The sequence below is a fragment of the Euphorbia lathyris genome, chromosome 2 (genome assembly GCF_963576675.1).
Source record: "Euphorbia lathyris chromosome 2, ddEupLath1.1, whole genome shotgun sequence".
Taxonomy (NCBI): domain Eukaryota; kingdom Viridiplantae; phylum Streptophyta; class Magnoliopsida; order Malpighiales; family Euphorbiaceae; genus Euphorbia; species Euphorbia lathyris.
Window position 1 is genome coordinate 139,260 of NC_088911.1, and position 24,776 is coordinate 164,035.

The window sequence follows — 24,776 nt, forward strand, 5'->3', positions numbered from 1 at the left end:
CAACCTATTGACCCCTTAAACTTCCATAAAACCACCCAATTTACTCATTCTCTCCGACGTGGCGCTGACCTGGCAAAGTACAAAGCTGCAATAATCCAAGTGCCACGTCGGAGAGGAGGGGCAAATTGGGTGGCTTTTTGGAAGATTATGGGGCCAATAGGTTGTCCCTTAAGTTTAGAGGGTAAAATAAAAAAAAATGACAAGTTCAGGGGGCTGCGTATGTATTAGCCTAAATTAAACAAATTACAAATCTTATAGAACAGAAATTTAATAAACCATACAAAAATTTAACAAGCATTCTAAATTTAGACATTCTAAATTATTTAAATCAAGAAAATAAAATAGACTAAAATAAAAATAAAAAGTTCATTTTGCAACAATGATCTTCATTTTTTTCACTTTATTGTCCACATTCATCGTACTTGTCGCGTATAACGTTTTACACCCTATATTCTTTTACAAAGGATTCGAGTAATCCCATTAGGATCGGGTAGTACCGGGTACACATAAACCCATAAGTATTGTAATCCCTAACTGCAACTCAATTTTATATTGTACAAAGTATTAAGAGATAATATACAAAAATACTCCTAAAATTTACAGTAAGGAGTAATTTTACCCCTAACGTTTACAGTCGGGAGCAATTTTACCCCTATCGTCTAAAATGGTGCAATTTTACCCCTAAGTTTGGTGGTGAAGAGCAATTAAAGTTGACAAATTGGGTCAATTTGAGAAATAATTCATGAAAATGTCTTCTCGGTCGTTTTATATCACTCACTAGTAACAGTTCATAAACATATTATTAGACGTGAAAAAATTTAAAAAATATACTGTCTTTTGTATGAGCTGGATAAAAAAATCAAATATTTCGCTAATTTATAAATATTAACTTCCAATTCTATTATTAAATCACAAAAAATATGAAATCTTTTCTTTAGAACCAACTCACATGCAATTGGTGCAGAATGTTAGGGGTAAATTTACTCTTAGCTGTCAATGTTAGAGCTAAAATCGTATCATTTTAGACGTTAAGGGTAAAATTACTATTGTTTATAAACATTAAGAGTCCGTTTGGTATGGCGTAATTCAATGTAATGTAATCAAACTTGTAATGTAATCAATCTTGTAATGTAATGGAATGAAATAGTGATTCCATTACCATGTTTGGTTGACAAACTAAAAGAATGATAAAATTTAATTATCGTTACAATACTTATATTTGTTTAGTGAAAATGTAATCATAGAGTTTTATTTATATAGTTAAAATCATTGAAAATATGAAAATGTGAAAAACGCGAAAAATGGAAAACACAAAAAACATGAAAAAATGCAATAAAAAAGACGAGCTATATTTCATCATGTTTTTTGGGTTTTTCATTTTTCGTGTTTTCCAATTTTAACGTTTTTTTTTATTTTTCATGTTTTTCTAGTTTTTTGTTTTATCGGTTAATAAGAATTGTGCATAATAAATATTAACAATAAAAATGAAAGAGTTAGTCGTAATGAGATGTATATTCTTTATGTAATGTTCATTACATAAATTTGTAAAGAAAACTTGAGTGATGTATTTGTGATCCTATTACAACAAAAACAATGTGACTAATACAAAGAGCCTCTATTGTAATGGGCATTCCATTACGATGCTCATTACGGCGTACCAAACGGGACCTAAGGGTATTTTTATACCTTAGGTTTCTATGAATTATTATTATTTTTTGTTTGTTTTATTTTTCTTAACATTATTCAGGTAAAAACACTTTGTAAAGATTAAGAACGGGAATAGTGAAACTAAAAAATATTAGTTAATGACAAATTGCTAGAATAAAGGGCAAAATAACTAAAATATTAGCACTATAAATTAACTTCATCAATATACTTTAATACATGGATGATTACATACTTATTAAACATGTTGAACATCGTTGAAAAGCTTAACTTTGATCTTTTTGAGAGCACTTAGAACATATTTGCTATTAATCCTCTCCTCAGGTACATCTACACAACACTTCATGGCTAAGTTCATAATCGAAGATGTGCAATCTATCTTAGCCAAATAGTGTTGCTCGTCCACCATAAGCAAATTGGGATCTACAAGTTGAGAAACTCCAGAAGGCAACAACTCTTTAACCCATTGCTTCATACTCATGTCTTCGTTAAACGTCTCATCCGTAGGCTTTTTTCTTGTGAAAGTTTCAATCAATAGAATGCCAAAACTGTATATATCGCCCTTTATAGAAACAAGTCCTTTTGATCCATACTCTGCATCAAAATTTGATTTACTTAGCCTGGAAAAAGCAATTACTATTTCATGTATAGTATATAGAAGATCAAACATCACCTGGTGCCATGTACCCAACAGTTGAAAGAGTTATAGTTTGTATGAAAGATTGATCTTCTCCGACGAGCTTTGCTATGCCAAAATCAGTTACATGAGCAACCATATCCTCATCTAAAAGGATATTACTAGGCTTCAAATCACAATGAACAACAGGATTCACAGAACCGTAATGAATATATTCAACTGCTGATGCAACATCAATCATTATGTTCAATCTCTGAAAAATGTCTAAAAAGTAGTTGTGAGAATACAACCACTTTTCTAGGCTCCAATTAGGCATGAACTCCATAACTAAAGCCTTAAATTCAGTGGTACAACAACTGGTGATTATTTTCACAAGGTTTCTATGTCGAATCCCACGCAGTACTTCACACTCCACATCAAAACTCTTGAATGCTGCTTCTGACTCCAAATTGAAAACCTTAACTGCTACGGACAACCCATTTGAAAGAGTCCCTCTATATACCGAACCAAAACTCCCTCTACCAAGCAAGTTCACATCATGAAATTTATTTGTTGCCTGTTGAAGCTCATGAATAGAAATTATTTGCCATATTGCTAAAGGTGGAAAATCCGCTTGGCAAGTCAACAATCTTGTTTTCCTTTTCCAATACCAAATTATGGTGACAATAACAATTCCAAATGCCAAAATTGTTATTCCAATTACAATCGGTGCTATTTTGATTTTCTTTGAATGGTTTTGATTGCTAGTTCCACATAGATTGACTTGGAATTTAGGTGCCCCACAAAGTGCTTTAATTCCTAGAAATGATTGGGCTGATAAGTTCATAAATGGTCCTCCATTGGGAATTTCTCCTTGTAATTCATTAAATGACACATTAAAATCCTTGAGATATTTTAATTTCTCTAGGGACTTTGGAATTTTTCCTGAAAGATTATTGAATGATAAATCCATGAATTCCAAGCTTATCACATCACCAAATGATTCAGGAATGGAACCCCCCAATCTATTATTAGATAAAGAGAGAAGGTTTAGAGATTGGAGGCCTCCAAAGGTGGGTGGAATACTACCTGAAAATTGATTTCTAGACAAATCAAGTAATATAATGGCTCTCAAATTGCCAATATCTATTGGAAGATCACCGCTCAAGGAATTTGATGATAAGTTGAGTTCAAGGACATCTTTAAGTCTCCACAGGGTTGACGAAACAGTAGAATTAAGTTTGTTGGATTCTAAATAGAGCTTTCTAAGAGAAGTGAGATTACCCAAACAAGAAGGAATATTTCCGTGGAGTTCATTTTCTCCAAAATGTATCTCACTCAAACTCTGTAAACCACATAATTCAGAAGGTATGTGCCCTTGGATTCCATTTAAGTGAAGATCTAATGCTTGAAGCTTCCTCATTTTTCTAATTGTCCTAGGAATGGATCCTTTTAAATTGTTATGTCCTAGATCCAATGATATCAAGCTAGTTAAGTTGCCAATTTCCTTGGGAATGGTTCCTGTTAATCCAGAACCATACATACGGAAATATTGAAGGGAAGAAGATAGGTTTCCTATAGAAATTGGTAGAGTATCATTCAATAGATTTTCACTCAAAGCTAAATATGTCAAAATTTTGCAATTTGCCAATGAGGAAAATAAAGTCAATAAAGATTGACTAGTGAGTTGATTCCTCCATAAATTGAGATATTGAAGATTTCTTAAATTGCCAAGAGCAAAGGGAATAAATCCAGAGAACATGTTTGTATCCAAGTCTATATTAATGAGTTTAGAGGAATTAGAGATAGATATGGGAATATGACCATGAAACTTATTTCCTCTAATATAAATTTCCTCAAGATTGGGAAGATGGAGACCAAAGTTTGGAGGAAGACGACCTGTGAGATGATTATCATCCAATACCAAATCTCTTAATGTTGAAACATTAAAAATGTTGGAAGGAAGCATTCCATCAAGATTGTTAAGTCCGAGATATAATCCCTCCAAGTAAACAATGCTACCCATTTCAAAGGGAATGCTACCTACAATCACAATTCATTTGAAAAATTCTAAATTAAAATTGTGTTTATAAAAAAAATTCAACTTAATTTTGAAGAAAGATATTTAAACCTAATAACATAAGTGAAGATATATTATAAACATGTCATCATATCATATAAATGATCTATAAATGAATACAAATTTAACGTCTCACAGTCGTATAAATATATATTTGTCATTTTTTAACCTAGTTTCTACAAAGCTAAGAATTCTTAGGCGATTTAGATTTCTTATTGATGAAGGAACATTACTATATAAGAACCTACTTGAATTACTTTTCAATAATAAAACAAGTTTTAATAATGTAAAACTTTGCAATTTAATTGTATATAAAATATATAATTTAAATGGGGAAAATGATAAACACAGTAAAAATTATTTTATAGAAAATAGAGTAAAAAAAGTAAGAGTAGTAAATGGCTGCAAATTTGCTTTTCCATTAATTACAATTATAATTTTGAATAAGAAATGAATTAAAACAGTGGCGGAGCCGGGACTCAAACCTTAGGGGGCTCCATTCTATGTAGAATTTTTGTTCTGTATTTTTTTTTTTTTTTGGTAGAAAAGGAAAAGAAAAACGAATAACAACAAACTACCCAGGAATTAGCCTAGGGAAGCTAACCCCAATCCTATCTTCTAAGAGAAGATGAGAGATGAAACTAGGGGAAACAGGAAGGGTAGTAACGCCTAACGTCCCTTCATGGCCCGCCGCCGCCAAGCGATCAGCAACACGATTCTGCTCTCTAAAAATGTGTCTGAACTCTACGAACTCAAAGGAGGAGCAAAGCCTTATAATAGCTTTGATGAGGTTGCGACTGTTAAGACCCATAGAATGATTCTCAGAAATCATTTTGATTGCTTCCAAATTATCAGACTCCACAGAGAGCCTCTTAACACCCAGCATTTTAGCAAGATTGATTCCAGTAAGAATAGCCCAGAGCTCCGCAGAAAAGGAAGAACCCAACCCTAAATTCTGGGAGAACCCAGAAAGCCAGACGCCCCCTACATCTCTAAGCACACCTCCAGCCGCAATCTTACCGTTACTGAGGCAGGAACCATCAGTATTCAGCTTCACAACCCCCTCTCTTGGCCTGCTCCATCCCACGAGATGGACATCACAACACTGAGAGGCTTTGGCAAGGGACTCTCCTTTGAAACTATCGATAATAGAGAAAAGTTTTTTCGAGAAGAAATCAGCTAAGTTTGTCATAAAAACAGTTTTATCTCCAAAAATCTCCTCGTTTCTCCATTTCCAAACTTGGTGACAGATAATAGCAAAGAAAATGTCACCATGCTCCATGTATGGAAGCAACTTTCCTCTAACACCATCAGAGAACCAGTCGACCTCAGAATGTGCCATGAAGGAAGAGAAAATATGGTGTGGGAGAATTTTCCTCCAAACCTCTTTACTATTAGAGCAATCTCTAAGAGCATGGCACAAAGTCTCAACATGACCTCTGCATCTACTGCAAGCTCCAGAATCAGTCAAGTGCCTTCTGTGCCTATCCGAATTAGTAAGAAGCCTGTACTTAACACCCAGCCACAGGAAACTCCTAATACGGAAAGGAACTTTAAGGGTCCAAATCGACTTCCACACATCCGAGGGAGGATCAGATCTAAAGAGAGAGAAAGCTTCAAAGGCCGATTTGCAAGAATAAACTCCATTGTTAGTCAGCGCCCAACAGTGCCTATCCAAGTCTTCCTCTTGATTACTCACCTTCACTCCCCGCATTCTAAGGAGAGTCTCAAGGCTAAAGAAAGTATCAAACTTTGACCAGATCCAGTCCCCTTCCGAGTCAACCACATCGGCAATCCTCCAGTTGCGTATATCACTAGGCGGGGGGGGGGGGGGGGGGGGGAAGAACACACCTCAATTAACGGTTTATCCCCAATCCAGTTATCAAACCAGAAACTAATGGACTTACCATTCCCCACCTCCAGGCCAACTCCCGAGCAGAACTCATCAAACACAGCACTAAGTCCTTTCCAGAGGAAGGAACAATTAGCAACTCTCTCTTTCGGGCCCCCGAAGATTTTGTCTTTCCGATACTTACCACAAAGGAGGCGAACCCAAAGAGAGGAGGGGTTTTGCCACATACGCCAAAGGAGTTTCATTAATAAAACTTTATTATTGTCCTTTGCTTTCCTAATACCCAGACCCCCAGAATCTTTAGGCTGGCAAACCTCACTCCAAGGCACAAGATGGATCTTCCTGCCCTCCGCAGCTTCCCCCCACAGGAACCTACGGTTAATCTTGTCAAGATCATTAAGCACAGGATCCGGAAGCTTACAAGCCTGCATGATGTGATTGGGAGCAGCACAATTAACAGATTGAATTAACGTGAGGCGGCCAGCGAGAGACAGAGTCTTGGCTTTCCAAGTGGCACACTTCGAATTAGCTTTATCCAAAGTCTCTTTGAAGGAGCCTTTAGACACACGCTCACTATGGAGGGGAACGCCCAGATACTTCCCAAGAGAATCAGTAAGAGGAATACTTGAGAGATCACTTAATCTCTTACAGACTCTCTGATTCATATTCTTAGAGCACATCATCCTAGATTTCTGGATATTAAGCTTCTGCCCAGAGGCCGAACAAAAACAATCCAGAATATCCATAATGACTCTCAACTGCTCCTCATTACCCTCAAGAAAGATAAGGACATCATCTGCAAAGAATAAGTGAGTCACCTGGGGACAGAAGCTGTTGATCGCCACAGGGTGGAAACTCCCATTATCAATCGCATCCTGAATCAGGTGAGAGAGCCTCTCCATACCAATAACAAAAAGGAAAGGGCTCATAGGATCCCCCTGACGGATTCCTCTGCCCGGGGAAAATTCCTCCGACATATCCCCATTGACCATAACTTGAAACACAGGAGAAGAAATACATACCTTAATTAAACTTCTCCAGCTGTCCGGGATTCTAGCTCTCTCAAGGCTCTCCATCAAGAAATCCCAATTAATTCGATCATAGGCCTTCTCTAAATCCAGCTTCAGAGCCACAATGCCTTTCCTCCCCTTCCTAATCTTCATCGTGTGGACCATCTCTTGGGCGATCACCACATTATCCATCATTTGTCTACCAGGCACAAAGCTACCCTGATTCTGACAAATGATCGCAGGAAGAATGCCACGGATTCTATTAGCCACAATCTTTGTAACAGTTTTGTAAAGAACATTACAAAGACTGATAGGTCTCATATGCAAAAAGGAAGAAGGCTTATCAATCTTAGGAATCAGAACCAGGAGGGTTCTATTAACCAGCTCAATATCCTTCGAACCACTGAACACCCCCAAGACAAAATTATAGATGCCTTCCTTCACTACATCCCAATGCTTATGGTAAAAGCCCGCCGGAAGACCATCAATCCCAGGAGCTTTAGAAGCCCCAATGCTGAAGATAGCTTGGTCAATCTCTTTTCGGGAAATAGGTTGAAAGGCCTCCTGACTACAATCCTCACTGATTAAAGGAAATGTAGCAATAGAGTGAGCCCTCTCCAAAAGAACAGGTTCCTCTTTGAACAGCTCTCTGTAGAAATCCAGGGCTAAGTTCCGAATAACCTCATCTTCATAAACCCAATCACCATTAGAATCCTTAATGGCCTCAATTCTATTTCTCTGCCTTCTGATCAGGGTAGAGAGATGGAAGTATTTGGTATTACGATCCCCATCTCTAATCCAGGACTTCCGAGACTTCTGGAACCAAAGGAACTCCTCCTGCCTAAGCACAGCCTCCAGCTCCTTCTGAAGGGTTCTGAGGAGGCCCTCAAGGCTATGATCAAACCTCCCCTCCAACCTGCGTTGAATGCCCTCCATCCTCTTTAATAACTTGTTCTTCCTTCTGATAATATGCCCAAACACATTCCTATTCCACCCCTGCACCTTATTCCTGAACCCTTCAGCAGCTTGCAGTACATACGAATGAGGTCTCCAACTCTCATGAACGAACTCTTTAAACTTAGGATGGGACTCCCAAGCTAACTGATACCGGAACGGTCTCTTACCCCTAGGATGCTTACCTCTCAAAAGTCTAAACAAAATAGGACAATGATCCGAATGACGGAACGGGAGGTTCAACACAGAGCACTCGGGGAAGGAAGTTAGAGCTAAAACATTAGCGTAGACTTTGTCCAATCGAACAAAAGTATTATTACGCTTCCAAGTGAATTTATGACCAGAAGCCCCCAGATCGGAAAGCCCACATAAATCCATACTATTCTTGTGATGCAGACAGCGATTAACATAATGATTGGATCCCCCTCTCTGATCACTCATAAAGGCGATATCATTGAAGTCACCCGCCACAAACCAGGGCTCCGAAATGCTGACACTCATAGAATAGAGAACCTCCCAGAGCCGTTTTCGATTAGACAAGATAGGGTCAGCATACACAAGGGTAATAAAAAAGGAAGTATTGCCGGAAATACTCACTTTACAATGAATGAACTGCTTATCCATGCTAAGAATATCAAAATGAATCCGATCTGGCCTCCAAAAAAGCCAAATCCCCCCAGCCCGGCCAGTTGCCTCCGATCTAACACAGTGCCAGTTCTTAAACTTCTTAACCACCTCATCTGCTTTCTCACCACTAATCTTAGTTTCCAAAAGAGCAAAACAAGATGGATTAAACTGCTTAATAAGATCATTAATATGGATACGGGTAGCCTTGCTAGCCGCACCCCTAACATTCCAAAATAACAAATCCATAGAAAGGAGGACAACTGACCACACCCCTACCCTAAGCTAGGTATTTACTAGGGGCTCCTGAGAGCCTTACCGAGGTACCCCCGGGCCCCCTCTTATCTGGAAACGCCAAAGTGTTAAGGCCACTTTTTTGTTTTCCTTTAAGCTTTTTCATATTAGTTTTGTTAACTCCCATAGATTTCCCAATCCCAGGATCAATACCATGAACAGGAATACTAACCTCATTTGAATTCTTCATCCTTCTAGCTGCAAGGGTCAGGGTCCCCCCCTGGGCTTCATCCTTAGAGACAAAAAGCGGGTTCACAGATTCAACCACCTTCTCGACTGGATCTACAGACTCTAATCCTGGATTACTCTCATCCATATGATTCTCATCTTGGTCTGACTCTTGAACTTCCTCAATCATCAGGGCCCCAAATCTGGACCCAGGCAAGGCTACTGAAGAAACCCCAGCCTCCTTTCTAGCTTTGAGGACAGGCTTCTCCTTGACATTTGGAATAACAGTAGCTTTAGGAGAAAGGGACTTAGAATTTGTGTTGATATCAGGAGGACGATTGTGAAAGACTGCATGTTGATTCCTACGTCTAGCGGGCCTCTTTGCCACCATCCAGGGACCAAAGTTCCCTTCATACCCCTGGTTCCCTCCAGTAATCCGCACACTACTCTCAACCCTCTCTATAACAACCCTCTCCCTTTTAGGGCAACCCTCCTGAGAATGACCATACATGCCACAATCATAACAGATGTTATGTAAACCTTCATACTCAATAAAGAACACTTTATCCTGAAAACAGAACTTAGAAAGTAAAGGTTTAGCCAGATCAACATCTATACATACCCTAGCAAACTTACCCCTAATGGCCCCAATTGTAGTCTTGTCCACATGGTGGACCTTACCAACCAAACCTCCTATTTTACTCAGAAAGTTTTCACTGTAGTACTCAATGGGAAGGCCCGGGAATCTTACCCAAGTCAAGATCCTGTTAACCGAACAGTCGTGAGGATTAAAATTAGGAACCCAAGGCCTTAAGGCCAAAACATGATTGGAAATGATATATGGGCCTCCCTTGATAACCGAATTATAATCCTCAACCCTAGTAAATTTAATGACATAGTAGTCATTTTCCAGGTCAGTAATACTGACTTTACCTTTCCTTGCCCACTGCGCTTGTATTCTTTGGGCAAAATAGTTAAAACTAATTCGCTTACCCAGGACAGTAACAATCAAAGACACCTTCCACTTCTCTCTAAGCTCACGCTTCTCTGCAGCGGAAAGTCTAATGACCGGACAGAGAGGATCCTCCTGGCCATTATCTTCCTCATCAGAATCCGAGAACATATCATCAGAATCTCCCACCATTAAAACTTCCTCTAAAACCGGCTCTTCCTCAGCCACCCCCATGACCGTGTCCTTCCAAGAGTTTTTACCAATCTCGCTCATCTGAACCCTACGTCTGGGGGAGACCGTCTTCCCATGAGCTACTCCTACAACACCCACCCTTCCCGAATTATTAGAAACATCCAGACCCGAGGCAGCCTGCCTCCTCGTCGTAGCCCCTGCCTGCCCCTCACAGCCCGGAGGAGAGGATCCCGTGCAAGGCACTGCGCCGACAGCCCCAGCCCACTGCCCGACCGAGGAGCCGGCAGCGCCTAGGCAGTGCCCGGCACTATCGGCGCATAGCCCTGCGCCAGGCACCCCCGGCCCCACTTCTCCCCTCGAGATTGGGGGAGCCTTGCCCCCGGCATCAGAAAACCCAGCCGCCCGTATCTCCCATTGATCCGCACCCAGCCGCGACAACCTTGTCGAATCTGCCGCCTGTGGATCGCAAAGATCCGTCCCCAGCCGCACGGGCGGCGCCCGCGAGAACCCTGCCGACGCACCATCCATGCCCACGAGATCGCTACCGACGCCCCTGGATTCCCCTGCCTCCACCCCGCCAAGCGCCCCGCCCCGATCTACACCAGGTGCACGCTCGCCGCCAACAAAACTTGCCTCACCCTTCTCGCCCCAAACCACCAGGCCACCGCCCCCTTCCTTGCCGCAAATCCCCTCCAGATCCGACCCCCCCTCGCCGGCCACAGCCCCCCTCTCCCTAGATCTATCCCTAACACGCTTTACCATGAACCCTAGCCGAGAGAGAGAGAGAGAGAGAGGAGATAGATCTAAAAGAGAGAAAAAGATCTAAAAGAGAGAAAAAGATATAAAAGAGAGAAATAGATCTGAGAGAGAGAGGATAGATCTAAAAGAGAGAAAAAAGATCTAAAAGAGAGAAATAGATCTGAGAGAGAGAAGATAGATCTCAAAATTCTCCATCTTCATAAAAATTCTTCACCATGACAACAGATCTGAGAGAGAGAAGCCAGATCTGAAAAAGAGAAGATAGATCTAAAAGAGAAAGAAAGATCTAAAAGAGAAGAGATAGATCTCAAAACTCTCAATCTTCATAAAAATTCTTCACCATGACAACAGATCACGACTCAAGCATTTGATTCCTACTAAAAATGTATTTATATATAAAAATTGTTCTTGAATTTTTACCCCTAATGTCTAAAATGGTGCAATTTTATCCTAATGTCTAAAATGGTGCAATTTTACCCCTAACGTTGGCATCCAAGAACAATTTTACCCTAACGAAATATTTGATTTTTTTGTCCAACTCATACAAAATACGGTATATTTTAAAATTTTTTAATTTTACGTCTAATCATATGTTTTTGATTTGTTACTAATTAGTGATAAAATGACGCACATATGAAGTGTAAATGAGGAGATTCATGACCGAGAAAATAATTTAATGAATTATTTCTCAAATTGATCTAATTTATCAATGTTAGGAGTAAAATTGCTCTTAGCTGCCAACGTTATGGGTAAAATTGCAGCATTTTAAACGTTAGGAGTAAAATTACTGCTGACTGTGAAAGTTAGGGAGTATTTTTGCACCTTATCCCTTAATTTTATATCATTTGGTTATAATATGATTTTATTTAGTTAAATTTAAAAACCTCTAAAATTAAAAATCCCTAAATTAAAAATTTCTATATTAAACCTTGGACTAGAAATTCTTTAACATAATCCTAATTTGAAAATATCTAATTTAACTGAGAAATTATAAAATAAATAACAGAAAGAAAAATAAAAAACTTACTTAAAATAAAAAGAAAAGAGTTGGGTGAGAATGGAGATTTTAAAGAACTTTCTTAAAATTATTTTGGATTTTATGCCTTATAGGTCGAATGAGCAAAGAGTGAAAGAGAAGATTAAAAAAAAGGAAAAGAAAAAGGCAATTTAGCCCATGAGCTTTCTTGTGGATGGAAAGGGCATTTTTGCCCGTTCCATCCCTTATATTTTTAACCTACAGCAGCACAAAATGAAGTCGTTTTGTGTTATTGTAGGTTAAAAATATAAGCAGAAGATGGGATACAAAATCCCATCTTCTGCAAATATGTCGCAGCCTCCATGGCTGGAGGGTCTCCAGCCATGGCGTCCCCTGGCTCTGCCAGGAAGGAAAACCCCTATCTGGGTTATAAAACCAAGAATTTTTCTTAAAATTATATGTTCAAATTACAACATGCCACCAAGTCTTCGTATTCAAGACAACTTGATGCCAATATATTAAACTTGGTCCTTACTTTTAGTCTTTAAGATTTTAACTAATGCACTTAGGGTCCGTTTGGTATGCTGTAATGCAATGTAATTAAAGTTGTAATATAATCAAATTTATAATGTAATGTAATGGAATGATGATTCTATTATAATGTTTGGTTGACAAATAAAAACAAAATGATAGAATGTAATGACAATTACAATACTTATGTTTTCCTAATTAAATGTAATTATAAAATTTTATTTACATAATTATAATAAACGAACAACATGAAAACATGAAAAATGAAAAAAAAAATTGAATCGAAATCAAATACAAAATTATATTAACTGAAATCAATAAATTAATTAATAGTTTTTCGTTTTTTAGTTTCCATTTTCAACATTTTCACCGGTTTTTGTTTTTTCTTTCCGGTTTCCCGTTTTTTTTTTTCATTTTTTGCGTTTTTTTTTCCGTTTTCAATTTTTCATGTTTTTTTGTGTGTTTTTAATAATGATAAGATGTGAGATTTGATAAATGAGAGGTTAGATTGAGCTTTAAAAATAGAAATTAGAATTACATGCTTTGGATGTAATGGGAATTCAAATCATTTTTCTATGTAATGGGGATTACAAGAGTTGTTGAACAAAATTTAAATAACGTTTTCTCATTCCATTACAACAAATTTGCAACATGCAATCAAACATTGTAATGGACCTTGAATGTAATGATCATTCCATTACGAAGTCCATTACATCTTACCAAACGGGGCCTTAGAGTTCATATTAACAAATTAGTTAGTTAAGTTCTAATGATTAAAAATATGTAAATCCAAATAGCTGTCAAGATTTAATACTTTGATATCAAATATTACTAATAAAAATTTCTTGCATTCACAAATTAATAAATATTTTATTTAAATTAATTCTAATTTAATACATGAGTATGAATATATACCTGTCAACTTGTTTTCTTCGAAGTCAAGAAGTCTTAGCATGGTTAGATTTCCAATAGATAAAGGAATTTTACCATCAATGGAATTTCTCCACATGTTTAATATCTCCAAATTTATAAGATTGCCAATGGACTTTGGAATTTCTCCTATGATAATCAAATAAAGGGTTGTAAATGATTAATTTAATTCATTTGTTATATATATATATATATATATATATATATATATATATATGTATGTATGGGGTAAGTATAATATGTAACAATACGTAGTCGTTAGCTTAATGATTATAATATTTATTTATTTATTTTAGGCAAAAAGTATAATTAAACCCCTAAACTTTGCATGTTTTAAGGATCAAGCCTCTCAATTATTTTTTCACATTGAACCATTGATCATTGATTTTGTTATGGATTCGACCCTTATTTATGTTTTTCATCGAGTTCGGGAAAGGAGAACCTATTGTAATTTGATTTCTGTAATTTCTTTTTATTTTTTACTCTCTAGTCAATAAACTCTTATTTTTTTGTCCATGTCAATATACCGAATTGGCCTAACAATGCGTGCCATCCAAACTCGAAGAAGAAGTTAAATAAGGGTCAAATCCATAACAAAATCAATAATAAAAAGTTCAATGTGGAAAAATAATTGATTAGAAGCTTGTTTTTTAAAACAGATAAAGTTTCAGGAGGTTAATTATGTTTTTTTTTCCTTTATTTTACTTGAAACAGTTTTATAACAAAATTATCAACTAAACTCAATGGTATCTATTGTTAATTATATTTATTGATTAAAGCAAAATATCCATGCTTGTTAAGATATAAATGTAAATAAAGAAGCAAAATATGCATGTTTATTTATTTTCTCAATTTAGTGATGGAATTAAAATACTAAACATAATAATTATGACATTATAAATTATGAATGATTTTAATATCGATTTGGCAACGATACATGTCAAGGTTCAATTAACCTAACAATTTTAGAATTTGATATTAGATTCTATTTTATCGTGGATACAATAGAGTGTTCCGTATGCGAATGTCTCTTGAATATAAAATGTATATAATACAAACTCATCTTGTTATATATTGAAATTCAACTTTAATAAATGTTAGTTATTAGGATTTGAACATTTGACTATTTGGTTAAATAGACTATTACGATGATAAATTTAGGCCTAATTTACTCCCAAAAGATATATTGAAAGGAGGTTATTTTCTAACACTTATAGTTGATTAAATAACCTTTATAGATAGCCAATGTGGCATACTTAACACATGTATCGAAGGCATGACATTAAGATTGTGAAGTTTGCACGACTGGACATCTACAGGTGGCTCAATATTGACTATAATAAAATTTCAAAACATAAAAACATAGTAAGATGGTTCTTTGTTCTACACATTTAAGCCAATTAATATATTTATAATATACTGACTTAGAAGAAAATGTTGAAGGAGATTCATGTTATAGGTCAACTTGCCTGTGTTTTTCACGTTTATGTAAACTAGGAGAAAAAAAGTATTATAGTTAAAAGTAATTGACAAACATCATCAGGAGCCCTATGATTGCTTATATTTTGGTGCATTGAATCCCTAATATTTTCATTTGAAGACATTAAGGCTTCGTTTATTCATCGAAAAATATTGGACAAAAGAAAATTTTGTATTAGAAAATAAATTTTTTTCCAGTTTTTGGCTAGAACGCCGAAAAACGGGAAGACGTGATAGGTGACTATTATTTTCAAATTGTTAAGAAGGAATCAACTAAAGTTACAAAAGTTTAGAAAAATATTTTACTCTGATTCAAAATGGTAAAACATTTTCTCCAGTTTTTTCATATAATTTTTATGTTGACTAACCTAAAACATTTTGTTGACTTATTTTCCTAAGCAAGCAAACACCAGAAAGTTAGGAACATGTTTTCCTGTACAATATTTTCTAACAAACAAAAGGAGCCTAAGCCCTTGATTTTTTTTCACATTAAGTCTTTGCTCACCAAATTAGTGCGTCACTCATTTTATTTGTTTCTAAAAATATATTTTTTTTACAAATTGAAATAAGATTTTTACAGTTTCTTTATAACCACATAACAACATAACAACATAACTTAATTTTAAGCTATTATAAATGAAAATTCAATCAGATATGAATCGAACAACATTCCGTTAACTGTAAAAGATGACTTTTTGCTTATCAGGGGCTTAATACGACAAAAAAATCAGGAACTTAATACATCATGATCAGGGAACAAATCATACTTTTTTCCATAGCAATTATATCTAATAATATTTGAAGATCAAATGAATATTACATATACCTTCGAAATTTTACTTGTGTCTAATAAAAATTATAAAAAAAAGACTTTTACATAAAAAGCGCAATATTTAATCCAACAACCGTTTAGTCTTTAAGAATGGCTTAAAAATCAATTTGGCCGAGAATAAATTTTTGGTGTCAATTACTCCATAATGCTTTTAAGTAGAATTAGTTAAGAAAAATACATTTCTTTTACAATATAATTAGCACTTCTTTACATGTGTTAATTTTATATATTGACATATGTCATTTGAACTAATTTAATATAAATATCAAGTTGAAAATCAAATTAAAATCAAATTTTATTTTAGACAAAATTAATCATATACTTTATCTAAATCCCAATAAATAGACTTGTATTCATATTTTGTGAAACACACAAACATCTTCATAAACCAAAAATAAGTTTCATGTCATGCATCCTATATAATCAGTTCGTACATTAATATTAGGTTGGTTTCATTGATTTTTTTATACGAATTGAATTAAATTGCATATAATAAAATTTGACATGAAATTCAGTAGGCTCAGATAAATTTCAAACAGCATAATGACAGTTGCTTGGTACATGAAATTTATCCCCATAGTAAATTGACAAAAGTTAACACGACTTCCTTTCTTGACAACTCTATAGAATTTTGCAATAACACTTGATACTTTGACACTTTGTTTTATAAAATTTCTACATAAAAACAAATGAATAAAAATGAGATCTACTTATTTAATAGAGTATCACTCATTTTATTTATGTCTTGAATTTTTTTTTTTTACAAGTTGAAATAAGATTTTTTAGAGTTTTCTCTATAACCACATCACACATATAAATGAAAATTGAATAACGCTTTAATCGATTTTTATGTAAAAGTTGACTCTTTTGGTTACCAGTGGCTTAACATAACCAAAAATAAAAGATCCGAAACTTAATACTTCAAAATCAGAATAATCAGAGACATCGTGCTTGTTCTTTCTATAGTAATTATCTTCGATGAAATTTCAAGAAGAAATGAATGTTCCATGTACCTTTGAAATTGTTATCCGCAAGATATAATTCTTGAAGCATGGTGAGATTCCCTACATCCCTATGTAAATCTCCTCCAAAATTGTTGAAAGATAAGCCTAAAATTTGTAACCTCTTGCATGCGAACAAAGTGGAAGGAATTGGGTCACTGAATGAGTTTTTACTCAAATCCAATATCTCTAGATCATGAAGTTTGGCAAACATAATTGACGGAAGAGCACCTGTCAAATTATTTGTTAAAAATCCAAAATTGAAGTGAAGAAAATATGAGTATAAAAATTAACATAGGAAATGATTCTCATTCTTAAAATATTTAATATATGTCATCTTCATATTAAAATGCATGTATAATAATTTGAAGGAAATTGGTAATATATATTTTTTTAATAAAAGGGCATACATCATTTTATAGATAAGAAATATCAAGTACAACAAGAAAAGTAAGGAATAAAACCTTACATAAGTACAGATTATGCCTTCTACAAAATCCATAAAAGTAAAAAAAAAAAAAAACAAATTGGTAATATCTTAACCATTAAAAAAGATGCAGTTTTCAAATAATTAACATATAAGCTAAATTATATATGTTATAATATCTTCTTATTTATATTATATATATATAATTTGGAAAAATGTAAATCATAAAGACAATTTTTTAAATTACGGACTTGAAAATTAATGGGTTCTTTACATGAAAATCATAAATTATAATAATATTATTGTTTTATCTATGTTGGTAATTTTATTCTTAATATATCAAAAGTATGAATCTTTATCTTAAAAATGTCAAATTAATATTTTAAATGGGTTATGAATTGGCGGAGAGAAAAAAAGTTTTCCTTTAACTGCCTATGTTTGACAAAATTAAAATAGGTGATTGACAAAGTTGTAGATACTTTTTAAAATTGTCATTTTCCTGTAATTTTCCCAAAATTAATTGCGTAGGGCTTATTCTTTTCTTCGAAGAAAATGGCTTGTTCTGTTTATATATATATATATAGAGAGAGAGATCTAGTGTGACAGATTTCTTATGGTGAGACAAGTCTTATGGTGTGAACAAATACCAAGTTTGTAATTAAGTATTGTAAATAAAATGAAAAACAAAATTGTGTTTATTTCATTTCTTTAAAATGCATTTTTCCGAATTTTCCAACATCGTTTTTCAAAAAAAAATTATACCATTAGACTCGTCTTAATTATACGGTCATTTTAAGATCCCAGAAGCTTAGGTAAAAAAAATTTCGGCGATTTGTTTTTCTGTGAGAAAACAAAATGCCCAGAAAATTTTTAAAAAATTACAGAAAATGTAAAACATCATTCTGATAAACTTTAATTCTTAACTTAAAGTGATATTCCTTACGGTTTAGTCCTAAATCAACGGAATCCGACGATTAGGTGAGCGTTTTTCGGTGAGAAAACAAAAGTGTCCCAAAAATTCTCAAAGAGTTCCAAAAAATGTAAAACATTATTATGAGAAACTTTAATTCTTGGGTCAAAGTGAGATTCCTTACGGTTTAGTCCTAATAAATTATTGAAATATGTAAAATAGATAAAATTAAGGAAAATTATTTATTGATTTTTAAGGGTAATTTTTTATTTTCAATAACTTTTAAGGATTAAAATTATTTTCTAAATAATATAACTAATATAAATTTGAAAATACTATATTAAATACTAAAAAACAAAAATGAAATTGAAGACAATAGATAATAAAATTGATTTGGAATAATATAAGTATTATGATAGAACAATATAACTATTTTATTGGAACAATTGACACCCTGATTTATTCTGTTGGAACAATATAAGTATTATGTTGAAATAAATGGTATACTGATTTGGAACAATTTCGTACACTGTCGAAACTATATAAGTATTTTGTTGGAATAATTTAAGAATTCTGTTGGAACAATATAATTATTTTATTGGAACAATTGATACACTGATTTGAAACAATTGGTACACTAATTAGAACAATTTGTGCACTGGTTTAGAACAACGTGCTGGCGTCCAGCGGTATGTGCTGGTTTTTCCAACACATAGTGCTGAAAGGAAAGACCAGATACCTATCCATAAAATTATCAAAAAATTCGAAAACATGTAAAACATAATTTTAAGAAACTTTAATTCTTGGCTCAAAGCAAGATTCATTACGGTTTTGACCCAATAAATTGTTGAAACATGTAAATTGGATAAAATTAAGAAAAACGTTTTATTGGGACTAAACCGTAGGAAAGCCCATGTTGACTCAAGAATTAAAGTTTCTCAGAATAATGTTTTGCATTTTTTGGAACGTTTTGAGAATTTTCTGGATACTTTTTGTTTTCTCACCGAAAAACGCCACCTAATCGTCAGATTCCGTTCACCGGAAATATTTTTACCTGAGCTTCAGGGATCTCAAAATGACCGTCTAATTTAGACGGGTCTAACAGTATAAAATTTTTTGAAAAACGATGTTAGGAGGGTTGGGAAAATATATTTTAAAGAAAAGAAATAAAATAATTTTCTCTCTCCTGTGTTTCTTTTTATTTACAAATTTGACACCTTATCATTTTCAATTATCATAAAAACTACGTAGTTTTATTAAGTCACATCATAAATTCCTTGCCATACCACAACTCATTGTCTCACTGGATCTCACCCCTATATATATATATATATATGTGTGTGTGTGTGTGTGTGTTGAAAAAATGTAAATCACAAAAGCAACTGGTTGAACGCACCTTTAAATAATTTTAAGAAAGTTTAGCAGTCTAGTAGGTAATTTTCAGAGCGTCAATTTTCACTTTAAGCAAGTTTAAAGATTAAATAGAACTTTTTTCAAAGTACATGAGATAATTAACTTTTTTGGACAAGTATAAAGGGTTAAAGATGTATGAAACCTTTTAAGTATGTAAATGCAAGTATGTATGAAGATTTAATACTTTGATATAAAATAGTAATTTGATAGCCAAGTTTTACTAATAGAAATTTCTTGCATTGAAAAAATAGTAAAGATTGTATTTAGATTAATTCTAATTTAACATATGAGTATGAATATATACCTGCCAACTTGTTTTCATCGAAGTCAATAGCCCTTAGCTTGGTAAGATTTCCAATAGATAAAGAAATTTTACCACCAATGGAATTTCTTCCCATAGATAATATCTCCAAATTTATAAGATTACCAATGGATTTTGGAATTTCTCCTGTAATAATGAAACAAAGAATAAATTTATAACTAACTAGTCTAATTCATTTATTTAAATAATATATGTGATTGTAAGTAGAATATGTAACTGCAAGTATATATATATATATGCGGAGTTATAGTTTATGTATGAATTTAAAATATTTATTCAATTTTTTTTATTCATAGTCATAGAAACTATGTTATCTACAACATGTCAGTCAAATCTTTCACATGTGGATTGATAGTTGGATCCAATTTTGTACTAAAAACAGTATATGCATATTGCTAAAACACATTTAGCTGAGTGTATTACAATTAGAATAGAGGGAGTATATATTTTTGTAATGAAATAAGAGAATTGATATGATAAATTTGACTCTGTTATATGATAAGTTATTAAAGGTATCGGGTCTTCTAACATAAATGAGGGACCGTCCACATAAAAATTGATATATAAATAAATGAAATGAAATGATTTTTTAACTTGTCAATGTGTTGTGAGCTATACAGCACATGTCAACTTTTGTATAGAAAATCCTCTATTTTGGAGAACCCGATTCCTTTAGTAATTTATGCAATTCCATTAAATTTAAAATTAGTCATTCTTAGTTCTTAAGACTATAGAAATTTAATTTTATTGATTTCTGTAAAAACATTTTATCGCTTTAGAAACTTTTGTTGGAGATAAAATATATATCCTTGTCTAATTATTTTGCTTAGTGAAATCTATGGTCAACTAAAAAAGGTAATTGTAGAGACCAAATATAACATATATATTGATGGAATATGCTTCTTTAGTTAGCTTCTATTTCCCCTTCATGTGCTATATTTTCTTTTCTAGATTCTAAATAAAAATTCAAAATCTTTTTAGGCCAATTAGTGTATTTTTAATATACTGATGTATAAGAAAACGTTAAAGGAGATTCATATTGTATGTCAACTTGCCTTTAAGTTTTTCACATTAAGCCCTCAATTTTTTGAAAAAAAAATCACATTAAGTCCCTTAGTTGTCAAATTAGTTAATTATTTGTGTCTGAAATTATATTTTTTACAAATTAAAATAAAAGCTTTATAGTTTTTCTACAACCACATCACACATATAAAAAAACTTTGAACTATTATAAATAAAAATTTGAATGCATATAAATTGAATAATGCTCCATTAATCGGGTTTTATATAAAAGATGACTTTTTGGTTATCAAGGGCTTAACATGACCAAAAATAAAAGTTTGAGAACTTAGTACATCAAAATTAGAATGATTGGGAACCTCAAGATGTTTTTTTCCATAATAATTATCTTCGATCAAATTCTAAGAGAAAATGAATGCTATAATGTTATAATTACCTTTAAAATTGTTAAAGCCAAAATATAAGTTTTGAAAATGCTTGAAAAACAAGCTTAAAATATGTAAAAGTTTGCATCTTACGCAGTCGCCTTGAGGCAAGCTAACATGATCGAGGCCTGAGAAAGACTAGGGAGAGTAAGGAATTTTCTCGTCCCTGTTCTAGTCATATAAATAAGAGAATCTTACTTCAGAATAAAAGATCCGATTTTTTCCCTCTACTTTACTACTATACTCTTTATACCAGTTTATTACTAACTTGACCGTCAGAGTGTATCCTAAGCAGTGCTTCCAACACAGGTACAACATACAAAGGCAAATGACTGTTTAGATCCCAACATCTCGTCATTGGTGTGATGAGCATGGACCAGTGAATGAGTTGACACTCAAATACAAGAATTCTAAAGTACGAATACGAGTAAACATATTTGATGAAAGATTACATATGTTAGATCATTTATGAAAAAGTCCAATAATCGAAGTGAAGATAATAATTATGAGTAATATAAATAATAATTTCATATTAGACATACTGACCTTCAAGATTATTACTTCCCAAGTAAAGACGACGGAGATTTGTTAAGTTACATATTTGTAGTGGAATTCCACCTGTATCAATACATGAAAATTAATATATGAAAGTCTTAAGGCGTTATTAAGCTCCTGACCTATTCAAAATTTTATCATTTGGTCCCTTATATGTTATTCGGTCATATTTGGCCTATGAAATATCCCAATTGATGAAATTTCACATAATTTAGATGGAAATTTGACAAAAACTTTATTACCCCTTATATGTAATGATATTTGGCAAAAAGCATCCTGAGGCCCCTGATCTTTCATTGTTTGATGCATTAAGCCCTCGATCTTTTATTTAGACACATTAAGCCCCTGATCTTTCATCATTTGGTGCATTAAGCCCTTGATCTTTCATTTAGACACATTGAGCCCTTGATCTTTTATATATGGGTGTATTAGGCCCTTCTGTAAATCAATTAATATATAGGTTTATTAAGGGTATGTTTGGTTAGGTTTATATAACTGTAGCGTTTCGCATTTTCTCTGGACACTGCAACATTTTGGAGCTTTTCACGAAAAGCTCTTTTCATGAACAGTTGCTTGTAGTTACTTATTATTGATAAAATTACCCTTCTTATTTCCACAAAATGTGCTTCAATTTTAACATTATTTTTATTTTTAGAACATAATTATCGAAAAACAAGGTTTTATTGTGTTCAATAAATTTTTTATTTTTTATTTAAATTATTTTTATTAATTTGTATAATATATTTTTTATTTTAGAATTTGTTATTTTTAGAATATCATTTGTTGTCACACCAAACATGCCCTTAATAAACCTATATATTAATTGATTTATGAAAGGACCTAATACACCCATATATGAAAGATCAAGGGTTTAATGTGTCTAAATGAAAGATCGAGGGCTTAATGCACCAAATGGTGAAAGATCAGGGGCTCAATGTGTCTAAATAAAAGATCGAGGGCTTAATGCACCAAACAATGAAAGATCAGGGGCCTCAGGATGCTTTTTGCCATGATATTTTGACATATGAGCTCGACATGTCACACGTCTTGAAGTTTATTTGTAACATAAACTCTCTTATGTCAAAATAATTAATTAGATTAAAAAAGAGAAATAAATGAAAAAACCTCTAAACTAAACGTTATCAATTTTAAGTGTCAAAATATTATCACGTGCTAATAAAATAACAATTATGCTAAGTCTCCATTTAAATTGGGTGAAATTGCACCAATCAATAATAAAATTTTGGATAAATTGACAGCCAAATTTTTAGTTTAAGTCTCATATGAAATGATGGTTTAATATTTATTTATTTCAACGGAAATTTAAAAAAAAAAATCAAAACAACTATGATTTCACTTTTAAAATTTGGAGGATTGTAGAATTGTTTTTGTGACAATTATGATATGAGTGGTTTTTTTATGGTAGCATTTTTTTTCAGATAATGTTAAAACTGAGAATATTTTTATCTGCGTATGTATTTATTTTATTTTATTATTTTTGCAAATAATTCAACTGCAAATAATGCGGATTTTTGACAAATAATTTAGTACAATTAAACATCCGCCTTCTAAAAAATATACTATAATTTATCAGATAAAATTACTCAAGTGTTAATTTCTTTTGTGATTCTTAGTTTAGAAAAAAAAAACAGATTTAGTTTTATGGTTATTGGGGAATAAATTTAGCATCTATATATAAAACAATGTAATTTCAATCCTCGTTAATGGCATATGATTTTTTTGCATTAATAGATGATATGCAATTTCATACCTTATAGGATGGCGAGAACGTTAGATGTTGTAGGATGGTCAGAACATGAAATTACATATTAAAAAAAACACATTTTCAATTAATGAAACTTGAAATTAAATAGGATTGCAATGTTTTGTACGTGAGACCAAATCCACCAAGTTAGACTTAAAGATTGAAATTTTTTTACAACATAGAAAAAGGTAAAAATAAAGGAAAGAAGAAATTAACCTTTGAACTTATTAAAGTCGAGAGAAAGATATTGAAGTTGGGAGAAAGATCCAATCCATGAAGGGATAACTCCATTGAAAAAATTGAATCCCAATTTAAGGAACTTCAATCGGTGTAAATTGAAAAGTTCAATAGGTAGAAAGCCATGAAAGGAGTTATTGAGTAGAGAAAAATTTACTAGAAATGAAAGGTTTCCAATTTGTGGAGGAATGGTCCCTGTTAAAGACATATTTGTGAGTCGAATGCCTCTAACTCTGTGATGACGAATACCACAAGTAATACCAATCCAATTGCAGATTGATGTATCCTTAGACCAGTTGGATGATAACAAATTTTTTGGATCATTTATAATATGAGCTTTCAAGGCAAGCAATGCATCTCCATCCGTATTAATATCACTTATGGCTCTGATTTCATCTAAACATTTGAGGAAACACATAAAACACAATATAACTATCACTAAGAAAGAATTTATTTTCTCCATTGATCTGAAGAAAAGTTTTAAGGAATTGTGATAAATAAAACATTTGCAACTAAATATATAGCCACTATATTAGTCTAAAAATTCAATTATTCCCTAACCCCACGGCTTGAGCAAACTTGACCAATAAAAAAAGTCTATAAAAATAATTAAAAATATTTAATTTAAATATATCAAGCATTTATTTATGGATTGTTTGGAATATGCATAATACATTGTAACTGTGCATGAAGACAAATTGATTTTAATTTCTTAAATATAATATCTAGAATAAATTTATCAGTCCTCTATGTTTTTAGAGGTTAGTCTTTTATTTTGAAAAATATA

General features: G+C 33.1%; 1 protein-coding gene across 1 annotated transcript; it reads right to left on the reverse strand.

Moving 5' to 3' along the window:
- Positions 1-1,834: 1,834 nt before the first annotated feature.
- Positions 1,835-24,475, reverse strand: LOC136220714 (probable LRR receptor-like serine/threonine-protein kinase At3g47570). Its single transcript, XM_066008508.1, has 7 exons — positions 23,969-24,475; positions 21,979-22,050; positions 19,970-20,113; positions 16,928-17,146; positions 13,589-13,732; positions 2,339-4,324; positions 1,835-2,259 (listed from the first exon to the last, which is right to left on the reverse strand). Exons 1-7 carry the CDS (start codon positions 24,450-24,452, stop codon positions 1,904-1,906), a joined length of 3,405 nt encoding a protein of 1,134 aa, XP_065864580.1. The 5' UTR covers positions 24,453-24,475; the 3' UTR covers positions 1,835-1,903.
- Positions 24,476-24,776: the final 301 nt, after the last annotated feature.